The sequence below is a fragment of the Mya arenaria genome, chromosome 8 (genome assembly GCF_026914265.1).
Source record: "Mya arenaria isolate MELC-2E11 chromosome 8, ASM2691426v1".
Classification (NCBI taxonomy): Eukaryota; Metazoa; Mollusca; class Bivalvia; order Myida; family Myidae; genus Mya; species Mya arenaria.
In genome coordinates, this window is record NC_069129.1 from 74,080,088 (window position 1) to 74,097,528 (window position 17,441).

General features: G+C 36.8%; 1 protein-coding gene across 2 annotated transcripts in view; it reads left to right on the forward strand.

The window, feature by feature from the left end:
- Positions 1 to 13,018, forward strand: part of LOC128244787 (cleavage and polyadenylation specificity factor subunit 1-like) — a 47,990-nt gene extending 34,972 nt beyond the window's left edge. For both annotated transcript variants that reach the window (XM_052962866.1, XM_052962867.1), the window contains 14 exons: positions 2,355 to 2,507; positions 2,889 to 3,005; positions 3,390 to 3,480; positions 5,085 to 5,169; positions 5,511 to 5,652; positions 5,886 to 5,954; positions 6,573 to 6,656; positions 7,063 to 7,239; positions 9,383 to 9,449; positions 10,295 to 10,342; positions 10,668 to 10,826; positions 11,158 to 11,287; positions 11,906 to 12,044; positions 12,629 to 13,018. In XM_052962866.1, the coding sequence (XP_052818826.1) occupies positions 2,355 to 2,507; positions 2,889 to 3,005; positions 3,390 to 3,480; positions 5,085 to 5,169; positions 5,511 to 5,652; positions 5,886 to 5,954; positions 6,573 to 6,656; positions 7,063 to 7,239; positions 9,383 to 9,449; positions 10,295 to 10,342; positions 10,668 to 10,826; positions 11,158 to 11,287; positions 11,906 to 12,044; positions 12,629 to 12,676 (1,509 nt within the window). In that variant the 3' untranslated portion in view covers positions 12,677 to 13,018. The remainder of the gene's footprint in view (positions 1 to 2,354; positions 2,508 to 2,888; positions 3,006 to 3,389; positions 3,481 to 5,084; positions 5,170 to 5,510; positions 5,653 to 5,885; positions 5,955 to 6,572; positions 6,657 to 7,062; positions 7,240 to 9,382; positions 9,450 to 10,294; positions 10,343 to 10,667; positions 10,827 to 11,157; positions 11,288 to 11,905; positions 12,045 to 12,628) is intronic.
- Positions 13,019 to 17,441: the final 4,423 nt, after the last annotated feature.

Sequence of the window (17,441 nt, forward strand, 5' to 3'; positions counted from 1 at the left end):
TTTTAAAATAACTTGCCACATGTGTACCACATACCAAGAAGATGTGTCGCGTGCAAGACCCGTGTCCCTTCCTCAAAGGTCAAGGTCACACTTAGTGTTTATTCACAATGGAGTGCTGCATATAAGGACATAGAGTATAGGTTGTCGTGTCCGGGCTGTAACTTTCCCTTGTATGGACAGATTTTAAAAGAACTTGCCACATGTGTTCCACATACCAAGACGACGTGTCGCGTGCAAGACCAGTGTCCCTACCTCAATGGTCAAGGTCACACTTAGTGTTTATTCACAATGGAGTGCTGCATATAAGGACATAGAGTATAGGTTGTCGCGTCAGGGCTGTAACTTTCTCTTTTATGGACAGATTATAAAATAACTTGCCACATGTGTTCCACATACCAAGATGACGTGTCGCGTGCAAGACCCGTGTCCCTACCGCAAAGGTCAAGGTCACACTTAGTGTTTATTCACAATGGAGTGCTGCATATAAGGACATAGAGTATAGGTTGTCGTGTCCGGGCTGTAACTTTCCCTTGTATGGACAGATTTTAAAATAACTTGCCAAATGTGTTCCACATACAAAGACTACGTGTCGCGTGCAAAACCCGTGTCCCTACCTCAAAGGTCAAGGTCACACTTAGTGTTTATTCACAATGGAGTGCTGCATATAAGGGCATAGAGTATAGGTTGTCGTGTCCGGGCTGTAACTTTCTCTTGTATGGACAGATTTTAAAATAACTTGCCACATGTGTTCCACATACCAAGACGACGTGTCGCGTGCAAGACCAGTGCCCTTACCTCAAAGGTCAAGGTCTCACTTAGTGTTTATTTACAATGGAGTGCTGCATATAAGGACATAGAGTATAGGTTGTCGTGTCCGGGCTGTAACTTTCACTTGTATGGACAGATTTTAAAATAACTTGCCAAATGTGTTCCACATACCAAGACGACGTGTGGCGTGCAAGACCAGTGCCCTTACCTCAAAGGTCAAGGTCTCACTTAGTGTTTATTTACAATGGAATGCTGCATATAAGGACATAGAGTATAAGTTGTCGTGTCCGGGCTGTAACTTTCCCTTGTATTGACAGATATTAAAATAACTTGCCACATGTGTTCCACATACCAAGACGACGTGTCGCGTGCAAGACCCGTGTCCCTACCTCAAAGGTCAAGGTCACACATAGTGTTTATTCACAATGGAGTGCTGCATATAAGGACATAGAGTATAGGTTGTCGTGTCCGAGTTGTAACTTTCCCTTGTATTGACAGATTTTAAAATAACTTGCCACATGTGTTCCACATACCAAGACGACGTGTCGCGTGCAAGACCCGTGTCCCTACCTCAAAGGTCAAGGTCACACTTAGTGGTTATTCACAATGAAGTGCTGCATATAAGGACATAGAGTATAAGTTGTCGTGTCCGGGCTGTAACTTTCTCTTGTATGGACAGATTTTAAAATAACTTGCCACATGTGTTCCACATACCAAGACGACGTGTCGCGTGCAAGACCCGTGTCCCTGCCTCAAAGGTCAAGGTCACACTTAGTGTTTATTCACAATAGAGTGCTGCATATAAGGACATAGAGTATAGGTTGTCGTGTCCGGGCTGTAACTTTCCCTTGTATGGACAGATTTTAAAATAACTTGCCACATGTGTTCCACATACCAAGACGACGTGTCGCGTGCAAGACTCGTGTCCCTGCCTCAAAGGTCAAGGTCACACTTAGTGTTTATTCACAATGGAGTGCTGCATATAAGAACATAGATTATAGGTTGTCGTGTCAGGGCTGTTACTTTCCCTTGTATGGACAGATTTTAAAATCACTTGCTACATGTGTTCCACATACGAAGACGACGTGTCGTGTGCAAGACCCATGTCCCTACCTCTAAGGTGAAAGATACACTAAGTGTTTATTCACAAGGGAATTCTGAATATAAGGACATAACAGTGTAGGTTGTCAAGTATGGATGGTATTTTTTTATGTTCAGAGGCAATTTAAAATAACTTGCCATATGTATTTGACACATAAAGGCAAGATCAACTTTTCATGTACTGACCTTGTTCGTAGGTCAATGTCACATTCGGGGGCATTCGTCACATACTGTGACAGCTCTTGTTATAACCTCAGACTCTATATGTTTACAAGGTCACAGGGTTTGAGCTGTCTAGTGATATTGGTGTCTGCATATAATCAAAGAGGTTGTGGGTTTAAGTCCTACCAAGGTGACACTCTATTTATTTTAAAAGGGGCAGCCAGTTTTTAAACAGATTTGAAACAGACTCATCTTTACAAAGAAGCTTATATAATGGTCTAATATCAAAAAGCGTTTAAAGGTCAATGTCTTGTCATTTTCAGGTTTTTATCTGTGGGCCGTACCCCCACTGGTTGTTCATGACTCAGAGGGGCTCCTTGCGAATCCACCCAATGGGTATCGATGGAGCCGTGACTTGTTTTGCCCCCTTCCATAATGTAAACTGCCCCAAGGGGTTCCTATACTTCAATAAGCAGGTGAGTTGTATTTGCATTATTGTCAAGTGTTCAGTCTTTGTATCATGTGTTTACTACTACACAAAAGGTATGAGGTTGTCTGCTTTGCACAGTGGCTAGTTTTCTCGCTTCCCACTAAGGCATCCCATGTGCATATGTGCGTTTGGTTTGTGGTCAGCAAGTTGCCAGGTAGTCAGGTTCCTCCACCAGAACAAGCCAACACACTCATGCAACTTCATGCCAAGGAGAGTGACTTTGCAAAAGTTACTAAAACTATACACGTAATTAAAGGTTAATTCTGATTTAAAAATTGTCTTTGACATATTTATGTCAATTTTGCATGAATTGTAGTTAGGAAATGAGTGTATGCTTATTAAACTATAATGATATATGTACTTGCAGGGTGAGATGCGAATCTCAGTGTTACCCACCCATCTCACATACGACGCCCCCTGGCCCATACGTAAAGTACCCCTCAGATGCACGCCTCACTTCATTGTATATCATATGGACAGCAAGGTAACCATGCTTGTTCATCGTAATTCATGTTCTTCAGGGACCAGTTTTGCAGAACTTGTTTCTCACCTCATTTAGGAAGATAAATTTAAACAACAAAAGACAGTCACCGAGCCATGAGACTTTCTTGTACTTTATAGATGATTAAATTTAAGCTGAAATAATTTATAGATGATTAAATTTAAGCTGAAAGAAATACAAGCTGAATTTGCCTTCTACATGATGCATTGTTGTGAACAATTTGTTTATTGTAGAATTCAAAATACAGAATTAATATTCAAAAATTATGAATAAAAAATCCTACTTAGAGAAATATGTTGTTAAAAATTCCTGCCAAAAGAAATAGGGTGTTTGCAATGTTAGATGGTCTTTCCTTTGTATTTACAGACATATGCTGTTGTAATGCATAATCCAGACATCTGTAACAAACTGCCCAAGGCAACATCAGATGATAAAGAGTTTGAAGTGTTTGAAAAAGGTTTGTGGTGGCTGATTTCTGTCTCATCGCATGTTCTTGTGTGTCGTATACGTACATGCCACAAGTAATCATTATGGCATAAAGCATAATTTATATCTCCAGCTTAAACATACGTTTTAAATTTGCCTTTTGATCAGTTGAAAGAAAATAAATCTGCATGAAGTGCTTCTTGTACTTCCAAACTTCATCGTCTAACTGTACACATCAATACAAGGGGCAGAGTTATCCAATTGGTTCAAGGTTAAAGTCAGACTCAAGAGGTGAAATGCTGTTCTTCCTGTCCATTTCATGTTTTCAAAGCAGCTGAAGGATTTACAAATCAAATAATTGGCACAAATGAATTTTATGCTCACCTCATGGGGACAGTATGCTAGACATTTGTTTTTGCCATGTCTGTGTAAGGTCAAGGTCACACACAGCTCACTATGAAGCTATTTCGGAATTGTAATGTCAGGTTCAACTTATTAGCTCATGTCTATGATATTTTATTTCCTGTATGTCAATATTAGTTTATACAGTGAAACTGCGTTCCCTCAAACAAGCGGTCGTTCGAGAACCGGCTTTCCCTCGAGGTCGGAGCTTGGTCCCGATCTTTTTTCCTTCTATTTTCATATAAAATATACCCACGCTGCATCGAAACCTAATTATGTCGAGCAGTCGAGCAATATCCTCGGTCCCAAGTACACAAATCGTGCACAAAACCTTATGGCTCCCTCGAGGACATAATTTCATACTTTTTCCCGAACGCATGTTCCAAAATAAACAAACAATTGCTAGGTGTTAAAATTTTCGCAAGTTGTAAAAACTGCAATGACAGTTGAAAGGCAATTTGATAAGGTGTGAAAAACCGTTTTTCACTGTTAACGCATGACCGATATTAGTTGATATGGGCATTTGAGATGATAATTATGAGAAGTTAATGACGAGGAGTTAACGATTTAGATGTGGTCAGAAGGTTCTTTGAATTCACTGCCGATGCTGACCGTGATCTTCAGACGCTTTGCACGCTGTCACGTCACATTACGATTGAACAGTTACGACAAGATGCGCCAATCAACAATCCTTGATTTTGCGAAACTTAAATCTGACTAATTCCAAAATATGAACTGTCATTTAAATGTTGCTTGCTGCGAAAATGTGCTTTTTTGTTAAAATAGAAATGTCTATTTATTCATTTATTGTTTTTCCTTTTGCATTTTACATTTATTTTACGTCAACTTTTGAACATATTAGCGATTTCCTCAACGTAACACATAATCGGTGTCTTAGTAAACAGTCTTCAAACTTAAAATACACTGAAAGATATTTCATATCAAACTGGAAAATTGAAAATCGGGTCGTTCGAAACATCGGTTCCCTGGAGGTTTTGGCTCGGTCCCTGGCGACCTCGAGCGATCGCAGTTTTACTGTACTACATAATATTGGCTAGTTAAGACAGCTATAAGCCAATATGTATCACCCAAAGATTTTTATCCTAGATAAATGCAAGTATAAGAGGCTATAGAATTGGTGAAATTGGGATAACTTAAACTCTACACCACTCTCAGTATAAACACTTTGAGCATCAATGGTGTTTTCACATGTATTTATCTGATCTTTTCTAGATGAGAGGTTTGTGTACCCGGTGGTGGAAAAGTTTATGTGTCAGCTGTACAGCCCCACCTCCTGGGAGGTCATACCCAACACTCAGTGAGTATATGGTATTGTGTAACCTTTATATGCATGCACACAGTAATAAGAAATTAAACAGTAGTCCCTTAAACAAACATCAGTGGGTATGGTATATTTGTGGACCTCTAAAACTTTAAACCTTTGACTATGTATAGAGAACTTACTACCAAATGGTAAAACTTGCGAATAAGTTTGATATATGCAAACAATGTGAAACAAATCATTCTGATTGCAGCCTAACTGTATCTATTATAATGAGATTTTTTTCTGAATGAGACTGGAATAAAGTAATAAAATCTCCACTCTTATTGTTGCATCCGAGAAAAACATCTAAAGCTTGTCTGTACTTCTGTTTTCAGGATTGAGATGGAGGAGTTTGAGCATGTGACCGGTATTAAGTATGTTCCCCTCAAGTCTGAGGAGACCGTGTCTGGGTACAAGGGATACATTGCCATAGGAACCAACCACTGCTTGGGGGAAGATATTCTTGGCAGGGGAAGGGTAGGCTATGAAGTTTAAACTGAATGATTATCGGAAAAAACTTGCTTTTGTTATTGACATGGTCTTACTGTGATTGATAACTATAAAGCTATTGATACATTAAGTTTTTTTGTATGTGTAAACATGTAGTAATTGTTTAAATACTTAGTCTTAGACACACATGTGCAGAAATGATAGCTAAAAAAAGACTTGACTTCTCTCCGATTTGAATTCAGTTGCTGTTGTTATTTCAGATAATCATCTTCGATGTGATTGAAGTTGTGCCAGAACCAGGCCAGCCGTTGACCAAAAACAAAATAAAGGTATTCTTTAAGTGTTTTTTTGCTAATTGTATCGAGATAATCTAGAGATATTTTCCACATTTTAATCTATTGAAGTCTTGAAAAATTTGCATAATTACAAAACTGTTCATCGGAACATTATCAATGAAAATATGATTAATTTGTTGCATGTCCCATCAGTTTGCCTACTTTTTAAAAAAATTATTCTCCATTGCAAAAATGGAAAAAAACAACAACAACAGGACATGTGTAGATTACAATAAAAGGATGTCTTGGTATTGCTTTTATCAGTTGTTGAGTTATTTAACATTGCTGAAAAAACGCTATAAATATCTGTGCATCCATTTTAGCTTTTCTCTTCTGTATAAGTACAGTCAGGTATTTTGATTGAATTGTTGTCGTCGGCATTGTCATAGTGCAAAATAACTATTAAACTTGGCAATAATTTAGAAAAGAACAAGATATTTGCACGAAACATGGTACAAATTTCCCAGAGACAATATGCACATTTAAATCAACACACATATGCCTGGCTGACCAAATAATAGCAAGCAACAGACAAATGTTGGCTTTCCTTGCAGTGCCTTTGTTCTTTGATATATCTCCAAAGCACCACTTAATCTTGTTTTCCCTGTTCAGGTGATCTATGACAAGGAACAGAAGGGGCCAGTGACAGCTCTCACACACTGTGCAGGCTTCCTCGTGTCCGCTATTGGACAAAAGGTAAGAAGGTCTTACTATTAAGCTTAAGGCCAAGTTTCCTGAAACTGCAACACAAGGAGCCATTTTTAAAAATCACTTATCTATTTGCCTTAAGTATTCCTATTTATCATTATGTCATTTATCAATAAGATCACCAATCTAAGACTGAACCTTGTTGTAAATGATTTTGTTTTCCATTTGTTTTCTTGCATAAATGTTGGTTTGCATATTTAAACAATTTGATTGGCCAAATATGGTTATATGATAATTTTGACCACTGAAACATTTGCCCAACTTGAACCAAACCAGATATATAAAGAGGTTTTTACACCGGGTGTGGATGGTGGTTTGTTAGATAATGTTAACATTGTCAACTTTTGTCTCTTGATATGATTCATTAATAGCACTTTTCCTTTTATCACGGCAGCTGTTCATGTGGACGTTGAAGGACAATGATCTGGTAGGGATCGCGTTCATTGACACACACATCTACATACACCAGCTAGTCACCCTCAAGTCCCTGATATTTGCGGCAGATGTTCAGAAGTCTGTTACCCTGTACAGGTACCAGGAGGAGGAGCGGGTCCTATCACAAGTATCCAGGGTAGGTCTCTATGGTCAGGGTTTACTAGTTGAGGAGAGGGTCCTATCACAAGTATCCAGGGTAGGTCTCTATTGGCAGGGTTTACTAGTTGAGGAGAGGGTCCTATCACAAGTATCCAGGGTAGGTCTCTATGGTCAGGGTTTACTAGTTGAGGAGAGGGTCCTATCACAAGTATCCAGGGAAGGTCTCTATTGGCAGGGTTTACTAGTTGAGGAGAGGGTCCTATCACAAGTATCCAGGGTAGGTCTCTATGGTCAGGGTTTACTAGTTGAGGAGAGGGTCCTATCACAAGTATCCAGGGTAGGTCTCTATGGTCAGGGTTTACTAGTTGAGGAGAGGGTCCTATCACAAGTATCCAGGGTAGGTCTCTATGGTCAGGGTTTACTAGTTGAGGAGAGGGTCCTATCACAAGTATCCAGGGTAGGTCTCTATGGTCAGGGTTTACTAGTTGAGGAGAGGGTCCTATCACAAGTATCCAGGGAAGGTCTCTTTTGGCAGGGTTTACTAGTTGAGGAGAGGGTCCTATCACAAGTATCCAGGGAAGGTCTCTATTGGCAGGGTTTACTAGTTGAGGAGAGGGTCCTATCATAAGTATCCAGGGTAGGTCTTTATGGTCAGGGTTTACTAGTTGAGGAGAGGGTCCTATCACAAGTATCCAGGGTAGGTCTCAATGGTCAGGGTTTACTAGTTTCTAGCACATCAAGTATTATAATATAATAGTTTCCATGGATGTACAGAAACCCATCATAATATACAGATATTATGAGGAGGAGTGTATCTGGGCCAGTATTCAATATTGATCTTGCGCTGTATTCAATTATCATCTTAGTAACAATTTTCAATTTTGCTTTTTGTTTGTACATCAAAAATATGAAAATAAGCAAAAAATGGTCTAAACAATATATGCATATGAAAAATAGCGCGTAATTAAAATAATAAATGTCAAAAATTACAAAATTCTCAAAAGTTGAAATATTTACTAAGATGTTTATTGAATACGGCCCCAGATCTTTATGCTTAGACATATTTCAGTGATTCCATTCAGCCTATTATTAGTATATTATTATAAGTATTTTTAGTATGAAAAAATGTATTCACATATAGTTTGCTTTGAAAACCTCTTAACTTTTTCATTATACAGAATTATTTTATGTCATGATTTATCATATTTTTATGATACACTGTCATGTCATACTGTAATGCACTTGCAGAACAAAATACGTCATTGAAAAATATGTTTTCGAGACAATTAAATTAAATATACCTTCCTCCAAAGTCTTTAAAAAAATTGTGCTTAATTCTATCAGCTTTGATGACTTTCAGACAATAAGAGAATAGAATAAATATTATTAAATTCTTCCTTCCAAAAGAGTAATATTTCTTTGCCTTTGATAATTATTACAAATTAATTGATCACTTGTTGTAAAAGTTTCCTTTTGGAGAGTTTCACTCACATACTGTGGTTTCACTTTGTCATTATTGCCTGATGTAAAATTATTATTATTTTTTTTTATTTATTTATTTTTTATTTTTTTTAATTCTTGGGGATTTTTATCTCCCACCGGGAGATCGGGGGATGGATCGAAATTCCGGGGGATATGGCAATCACATATATATGCCAATCACCTGACTTTGATTCTAATCTTAAAATTAAGTTCAATATAGTTCAATATAAGTTGCTTATTGAATACAGTGTAGGCTACTATGGTAATGGCTTATGGTACTAGTGTTTAGCTTAATTTAAGGTCATATGGTACTTGATTCTCAAGTTGATGAAGAGACTGTATTATTTTTAAGCTGAATCCATCTCTTACGCAAATCAATAATGAGTAACTGTATGCTGTTCATTCAATAAAGACAGTTAACATAACACTGCTTGTCATTCAACAATTTAACGTGCCAAGGATTTCATATTTTGTCAGGTCATAATGGCAGATCATGGTGACATGGTTTATGATATGATCCAATAGATTACTTTAACAACCAGAGCTTAACCATCTCCGACAAGTGACCAGGCGGAGCATGGCTTACTTTTGCAGCTTGCTAATGGGATAGGCATTGCCATCAGCACCTAGGTAACTTGTTTCACAGACATACATGTACTTGTAGGATTGATAGGTTACATTTACACTTCCCTTTCCAGGATGTGAAACCATTGGAGGTCTACACTCTAGATTTTGTTGTTGATGGAGCACAGCTGTCTTTTGCGGGTTAGTTGTCATTTTTTTATTAAACAAAAATTGGATATTTTAGTCGGAAGCTACCATTTTATGCTTAAAGGCCAGGCCCAAATATCTCAAAAATACTTAAGTCAAATCTCAAACCCAGTCTTAAATCATTTTAACACGTAAAAGCATAGTATTGTTCAAAATCTTGTATGTTTTTATACTTTTTGAAAATGAATTTTCTCATAGAATATGTTATTGAAGGATTTTGACAATTTTTCAAAGAAAACTTATTCTAGAGCAAAAAATATACTTGAGTTGTTGTTAAAAGGCAATGAATAGTACTCAAGTATATTTTTTGCTGTAGAATATTTTCCATTGGAATCCAGACCAAAGGTTTTTATCAACATATTCAATGATAGAATGCGGTTTAAAAATTTGTAAAAACATATATTTTTGTTAATAAATTCGATATAATATGGTTAAACGAGTTGAAATTGAGTTTGAGATTTGACTGAAGTATTTTCGTGATATTGGGGCCTAATCATGGGAAATTAATTGACAAGAATAAGATATTGTTATCATATCTTTGTCTTCACAGCCAACACATTTCTAATAGTTAATACTGAAAACAGTCAAATGAAATAAGTTTTTTACAATTTAACAGACATTTTTATACAGTCTGTGATTTGATCAACATGTAGTTATTTTACTGTAATCTCTTTGAAGTGAGATTTTTGCTGAAGAAAATTGATAGCTTTAAGAATCATGCTGTAGTAAGTGTCCTGGGTTAGAAGAATTGTTAATTCTTGGTTTACAAGTAATGGTGTCCTTTATGAAATGCTGTTAATTAACAGGCATGAAACTTAATCATTTACTTTTTGTTTCAGTGACAGATAAATTGAAAAACATCATAATATACCACTATTTACCAGAAAGTAAGTACATTCATACTTATAAAAGTAAATGCCATAGTATTAAATGATTTACTTACGCATTTATCTCAAGATACTGATTACTATGTTAGCAATAAGAAAATGTGTTCAATAACCCATGTTTGTTTTGCAGTCTGTCTGCTCAATTTTCCTTAAGTTATGTCTCTTTTTAACGAACTATAGAACATTGGCATTTGGTGGCTCCTATTTGGTTGCCATTTATTCTCAGAATTAATTGCAAAGCCATATAACTTGACATGAACATTTTGTTTTATGCCCCACTTACATGTTGAGGTTAACCCATAAAACATGCAATTTTTATATTCAGCACGAGAAAGTCATGGTGGCACAAGGCTGATAAGAAGAGCAGATTTCAACGCAGGATCTCATATAAACACGATGTTTAGGGTTCGGTGTAAACTCACTGATCCATCAACTGAGAAGAAACTGTCGGGACCAGTGGAGCGGAGACATGTCACTTACTTTGGTGAGGGTGCTTGAAAGTTGGATAACTTCTCATCTATGAATAAACTTTGCCTGTTGCTTTGTTAAAAAACATGGTCAAAACTTCAAGACATGATATTTTGTGAAACTAACCTTCTTAATCTTCTTAACTAACTTCAAATAAACTGGTGATAGTTTAAAACTTATCAAAAACTTGTACTTGTACGGTATATTATTTGTTTTGAAACCCATAATTTCTTAATTATTGTCTTTAATGATTGTAAATCTTTTGGAAGATGGTGCTCCAAATACAAACATATAGCCGTAAATAGAGCTATAAACATCATAATTGAACCTGTTTGATATGATTTCAGCCACATTGGATGGCAGCATAGGCCTGCTTCTCCCAATCAATGAGAAGACGTACAGACGACTGCTGATGTTGCAGAACGCCCTAAGTATACAGATGCCACACACAGCGGGACTCAACCCAAAGTCTTACAGGTATATATACCATTCATGTAACTAACTCTTTATTATTCTGGTTACATAATATATTGACAATTGTGGGAAAATAAACTTAATACAGGTAACTAGATAATGTATGAGTATTTATTTAATGCTTGTCAATTTTCGTATTGCCTAAAGTTTAATGTAGTAATCCAACCAAATGTCTGCTTTGACTTCATAAATTATTCATGATTACGATGCTTCTGCGGTCAATTAAAGCTATTGATTTTGAGATCAGTAGGTCAACGGTCAAGGTCGTGTAATTTTTAGGTAAAAAATTGGTTTCCCCTCAATACCTGAAGATCCTAATGGTCCAAGAATTTGGTTGTGACTAGTTGATGACTATTGACTTTGAGAGAAGTAGGTCAAAGGTCAAGGTCTCGGTAACATTCAGGTGAAAAAATATTTGTTGGCGGTGACCTTGGGCTGAAAAATGTTTTCCACTCAAAAACTTAAGAACGCTTGCACACAGGAACTTCATACTCGGTGTGCCAGTTATTCATAACTAAAAGATGACTCCTTTTGTACTTTTATAGATATTTATATTGTTGATAGATAACAAACTGAACAGTAAAGACAAGTTGATGACAATTCAAATTGTACATTTTACAGAGCAATGAAGACTGATGCAATAGATTTGTTTAACTCTCACAAAAACATCCTGGATGGTGAGCTATTGTGGAAGTTTTTGCACCTCAGTGTTCTCGAGAGAAATGAAATGGCAAAACGAATCGGTACAACGGTGGAACAGGTACTGTATTGCAAATCTAACTAATTTTAATTTTTGAATATTGGCCTACATGAACTAATTATTAAATGATCTGATTAAACTTTTCTAAATTCATGTTTCATAAATATTCCATGCAAAGATAAAAACTATAATGAAAGCTTGTTGGAAAAATGATGCATGTTAATTACTCATACCATTTCAATGATGTTCTTTTATGGTGATGTCATATGTGATGACATCAAATAACAAGAATCACATGACATGGTCATGCATGTTGCCATGTATCTTACTCAATTCTAGATATTGCTGTGAAATGCTCATTATTGCTTAAAAATAAGCTTAATGAGCTGTTCTCACTTAATTGAAATACGCATTAAAACATGAAAGAATTAATTTCTTATTGCCCCAAATTGTAGAGGCTCAAATTTCAAGCCTTCGGTTCTGGAAAAGTAATTTATTGTGAATCAACTGTTTTATCCTGTTTTGTGGACAACATGCATACCCATATCCACACATCAAACACTGCAACATATCTGTATATATGTCTATGCAAGTTTTTGTTTTTATGAAAGTATAGCAATATAACAGCTATTTTCTCCTTTCAGCTTGTGGAAGACTTGATGGAAATTGACCGACTGACAGCCCATTTCTGAGGGTTACATTGTTTCAATATGTGGACTAGAGGCAGCTTTTATGATTTGATTTGAAATTACCGTAAATTTCTGATCAATAACTGTGCAGGCATCATTCTCATGTTACAATCTATTAAATGTGCTGTCATTTTTAACACCTCATTTTAAATCATAATCATCATCGTCATTTTGTGTGGATATTATAATCTGAGAATAGGCAGCATGAACTGTTGTTATAGATTCTCTGAGAGGAATCAGACCAGTTATGGTTTGGAACTTATGTTTTGTATTACTTTTGTATGTTCAAGCTTAGATATTATTGTTTTGATGTACATGTACATTGCATATTAAATATGAAAACAGTCTAATGTGTTTTTTGAATTAGTAATTAGACTGTCTCTTAGTGTTTTCCAGGAAGTGGTCGATTACCCATCTCCAATAATGTACAACAAATCTACATATAATGCAACTGGAATCATCCATCCCGTCCAATGAATATCAATATGAACAGGAAGAGGTCAGTGTGAGAGGGACTGCAGTGTACAACTTGGCATGCGTGCTAACTTGTATTCAAACAATAAAATAAACAAGAGTTGACCATGTAGAATGTCATGTGTTTTTTTTTTTCTTTTTTCAAAATTTAAAGAAAAAATCCACTTACCAGGCAAAAATTGGTACCAGAATCGGTACTTTTCATTCTAAATCCGCTATTTTGTTTGCCATGAAACATTTTTCTTACTAAATGTTTGCATGAAATGAATTTACGTCCTCCCCCTTGACCATAGGACACATGCAACTGTATTATATTTACATAGGTCTAATACTGAGTTCAATCAATATGGACAGCTATCTATTGCTGGATTCCAACCACAGGGCACTTATACTGGATAAAAACAGGACACAATATACTGGAGTTAACCAACAGGACACCTTATACTGGAATTTACCAACAGAACACCTTATTCTGGAGTTAACCAACAGGACACCTTATACTGGAATTTACCAACAGGACACCTTGTACTGGATTTAACCAACAGGACACCTTATACTGGATTTAACCAACAGGACACCTTATACTGGATTTAACCAACAGGACACCTTATACTGGATTTAACCAACAGGACACTTATACTGGATTTAACCAACAGGACACTTATACTGGATTAAACCAACAGGACACCTTATACTGGATTTAACCAACAGGACACCTTATACCATATTTAACCAACAGGACACCTTATACTGGATTTAACCAACAGGACACCTTATACTGGATTTAACCAACAGGACACCTTATACTGGATTAAATCAACAGGACACCTTATACTGGATTTAACCAACAGGACACCTTATACTGGATTAAACCAACAGGACACCTTATACTGGATTAAACCAACAGGACACCTTATACTGGATTAATCCAACAGGACACTTATACTGGATTAAACCAACAGGAAACCTTATACTGGATTAAACATACAGGACACTTATACTGGATTAAACCAACAGGACACCTTATACTGGATTAATCCAACAGGACCTTATACTGGATTAAACCAACAGGACACCTTATACTGGATTAAACCAACAGGACACCTTATACTGGATTAAACCAACAGGACACCTTATACTGGATTAAACCAACAGGACACCTTATACTGGATTAAACCAACAGGACACCTTAAACTGGATTAAACCAACAGGGCACTTATACTGGATTTAACCAACAGGACACCTTATACTGGATTAAACCAACAGGACACCTTAAACTGGATTAAACCAACAGGACACCTTATACTGGATTTATCCAACAGGACACTTATACTGGATTAAACCAACAGGACACTTATACTGGATTAAACCAACAGGACACCTTATACTGGATTAATCCAACAGGACACTTATACTGGATTAAACCAACAGGACACTTATACTGGATTAAACCAACAGGACACCTTATACTGGATTAAACCAACAGGACACCTTATACTGGATTAAACCAACAGGACACCTTATACTGGATTTAACCAACAGGACACCTTATACTGGATTTAACCAACAGGACACCTTATACTGGATTTAACCAACAGGACACTTATACTGGATTAAACCAACAGGACACTTATACTGGATTAAACCAACAGGACACCTTATACTGGATTAATCCAACAGGACACTTATACTGGATTAAACCAACAGGACACTTATACTGGATTAAATCAACAGGACACCTTATACTGGATTAAACCAACAGGACACCTTATACTGGATTAAACCAACAGGACACCTTATACTGGATTTAACCAACAGGACACCTTATACTGGATTAAACCAACAGGACACCTTATACTGGATTTAACCAACAGGACACCTGAAACTGGATTATACCCATAAGAACAAGTAGTACTGACTTCAATCCAATTTCAATCCAAAGTACACGTTATACTGGAGTCTACCCACAGGACACCCACTGTTCGTTCATACATACACGACACCTATTTGTTTTTTCATCAGTTTGCTCATTCTTATTTTCCAACAAAAACAATTGACTGTGCAGTTTGGAGTCTTGAGACTCAAACTCATAGACTCAAGCCGTTATTAAATTTGGGCATTGCTTCTACCTACAAGACACCGAACACTGGGTTAGCTGTCGAAGTAAGCTTAATGATAGATCCAGTCGCTAGTTTGTCTCGTCCCGTGTTCTCCAATCGGTGTGTTGACACGTGATATTTAGCTTACGGTGTTATACCAATCGGTTACAGGTGGGGACGATGATATGGTCCACGTGTAACCCCTGTGGCAAAGGTAAAAGTTGCTGCAAAATTCTCGATGACAGGACACTGAACATATGATTTGTACAAGCCTTAACAACATGTTGGAAATATTGTCTATGTTTAACGTTAAAACCTCTAATGCTTTTATATGTAAATTCGTGTCGTGCCTTTGGATATGCAGAGTGAAAAATGAGTTGAATACTAATCCTAAACGAAACATTGTAACTATTGCAGGACTACGTTTAAAGTTAACACCTCTAATGCTCTTATGTACAGCGGCACAGAGGTGACATCCGCAACACTTTTATATTTATATTGTGACCACAACTGAGTAAATTGGGGCCGCAACTTAGTAACTTATGGCCACGACTTAGTGAAGTTCGTGTTATGCCTTTGGGTATGCAGAGTAAAAAATATGCCCTAATGTAAACTCCTCCATAAACTGTCAAACCACTATCAACACTTAAAATGTGTTTAGGTTCTTACCAAATATCCACTGACACACATGCACGGATAAAAATTGAATTTCTCTAATAATGTTTGTATCTTAATGATAATAACCGATCTTTTACTAAAATCTTATTTTTATTAACCTCGCTGGTCAGTATTTCCATTTGACATGTCAGGACTTTTAAAAAGAACGCCCCAAAAAAGACGATAACCTCACATATAGGATTATTTTAAAAGGACCAATAACAGAATTACATTTCAACTCTTCAAATCACGAATAAGTGACATGAAGAGGACAAATTCTCAGCTCTATATTTCCAAATATCTTCAGGATGCTCAATTATTTTCTTGTCCTTCATCCGGCAAGCTGCACATATACGTTGTGCCTTTTTCAACTTGCCTTCAAATGAGCACCAATGCGTGCCATCATTTGTGCGAACATGTATTTATTTTTTGGAAAAAAGGAACAAAACAGTCTTGACACCTTCAACACCGACACTATCTGATGGCTTAAAGTTTGGAGAGCGAGGGTTCGAAACCAGGCCGGGTTTCGCCCCGGAGGGAAATGGTTTCTTTCGAATGCATGTTTCGTAATAGGAAAAATCATGTCCTTTTTTCTCCTATTCAATCTCCGGTATGATTTCGACTTCACCCGCCACTGTAAATTGAAATTAGAATCTTTGATACTAATTTTCTGTGTTACAAATTCGCACCTTAATTGAGAATGAGGATATCTTTGTGTGTTTGAACACTGTCAGCAGCTTTGGACTACTTTAGGGTTATATTTTTAGATTTGTTTAGATTTGGACGAAGAATCGTCCGTAACATCTTAATCATTTGAAATGACGCAATTGCCATTTGAGTTATATTTCGACACCGACAAATCAAGCTTCCTTAACTGTTTTGCAACCTCACATTTTTAAATCTGGAAAATGCTGAAACCATCTTTGTTGACTTCTTATCAAATTCCCCTCTTATATCAGAAGAATCAAAAGAATATTGTTTATTACCCTTCTGTCAGGCCGTATTCTTTTTCTCGTCCGGTTTCATCCCTTATACCAGTGTGTGCGTGTGTACCACATACATGCCATATTTCTGAGAGGCTTCCCAGGGGATTTTGGTCTGAATTCCAGGGGATTTTGATATTACACCAGAGGATTTTTACGCGACGAAAATTTGCGCAATATCTGCATTTATAATATAAGAATAAATACAGAAATACACTCAACTTTCAATAATTTTTGTACTTAGTCATCATGGTCCTTCATTGAGATTCAACCTCATAATATTATTGAAGCTTTCCACTGTCAACCTTAAGCAAGTTTTGAGAAAAAAATTTTTTTTTTTTTGATTCCAGGGGATATTGATCCCCCGGCGGGGGACCAAGGGATGGATCGAAATTCCGGGGGATATGGCATGCATGGTACCACGTGATAAACTACGTCATATATGCTACGTCGGAAGGCAACATTTTTCCTAAAAAAAGACTTAAATCAAAGATAACTTTTCTTTTACTGTACCATTTTAAATCAAACAAAGGGCAGTCTATGCCGCTAACAGAG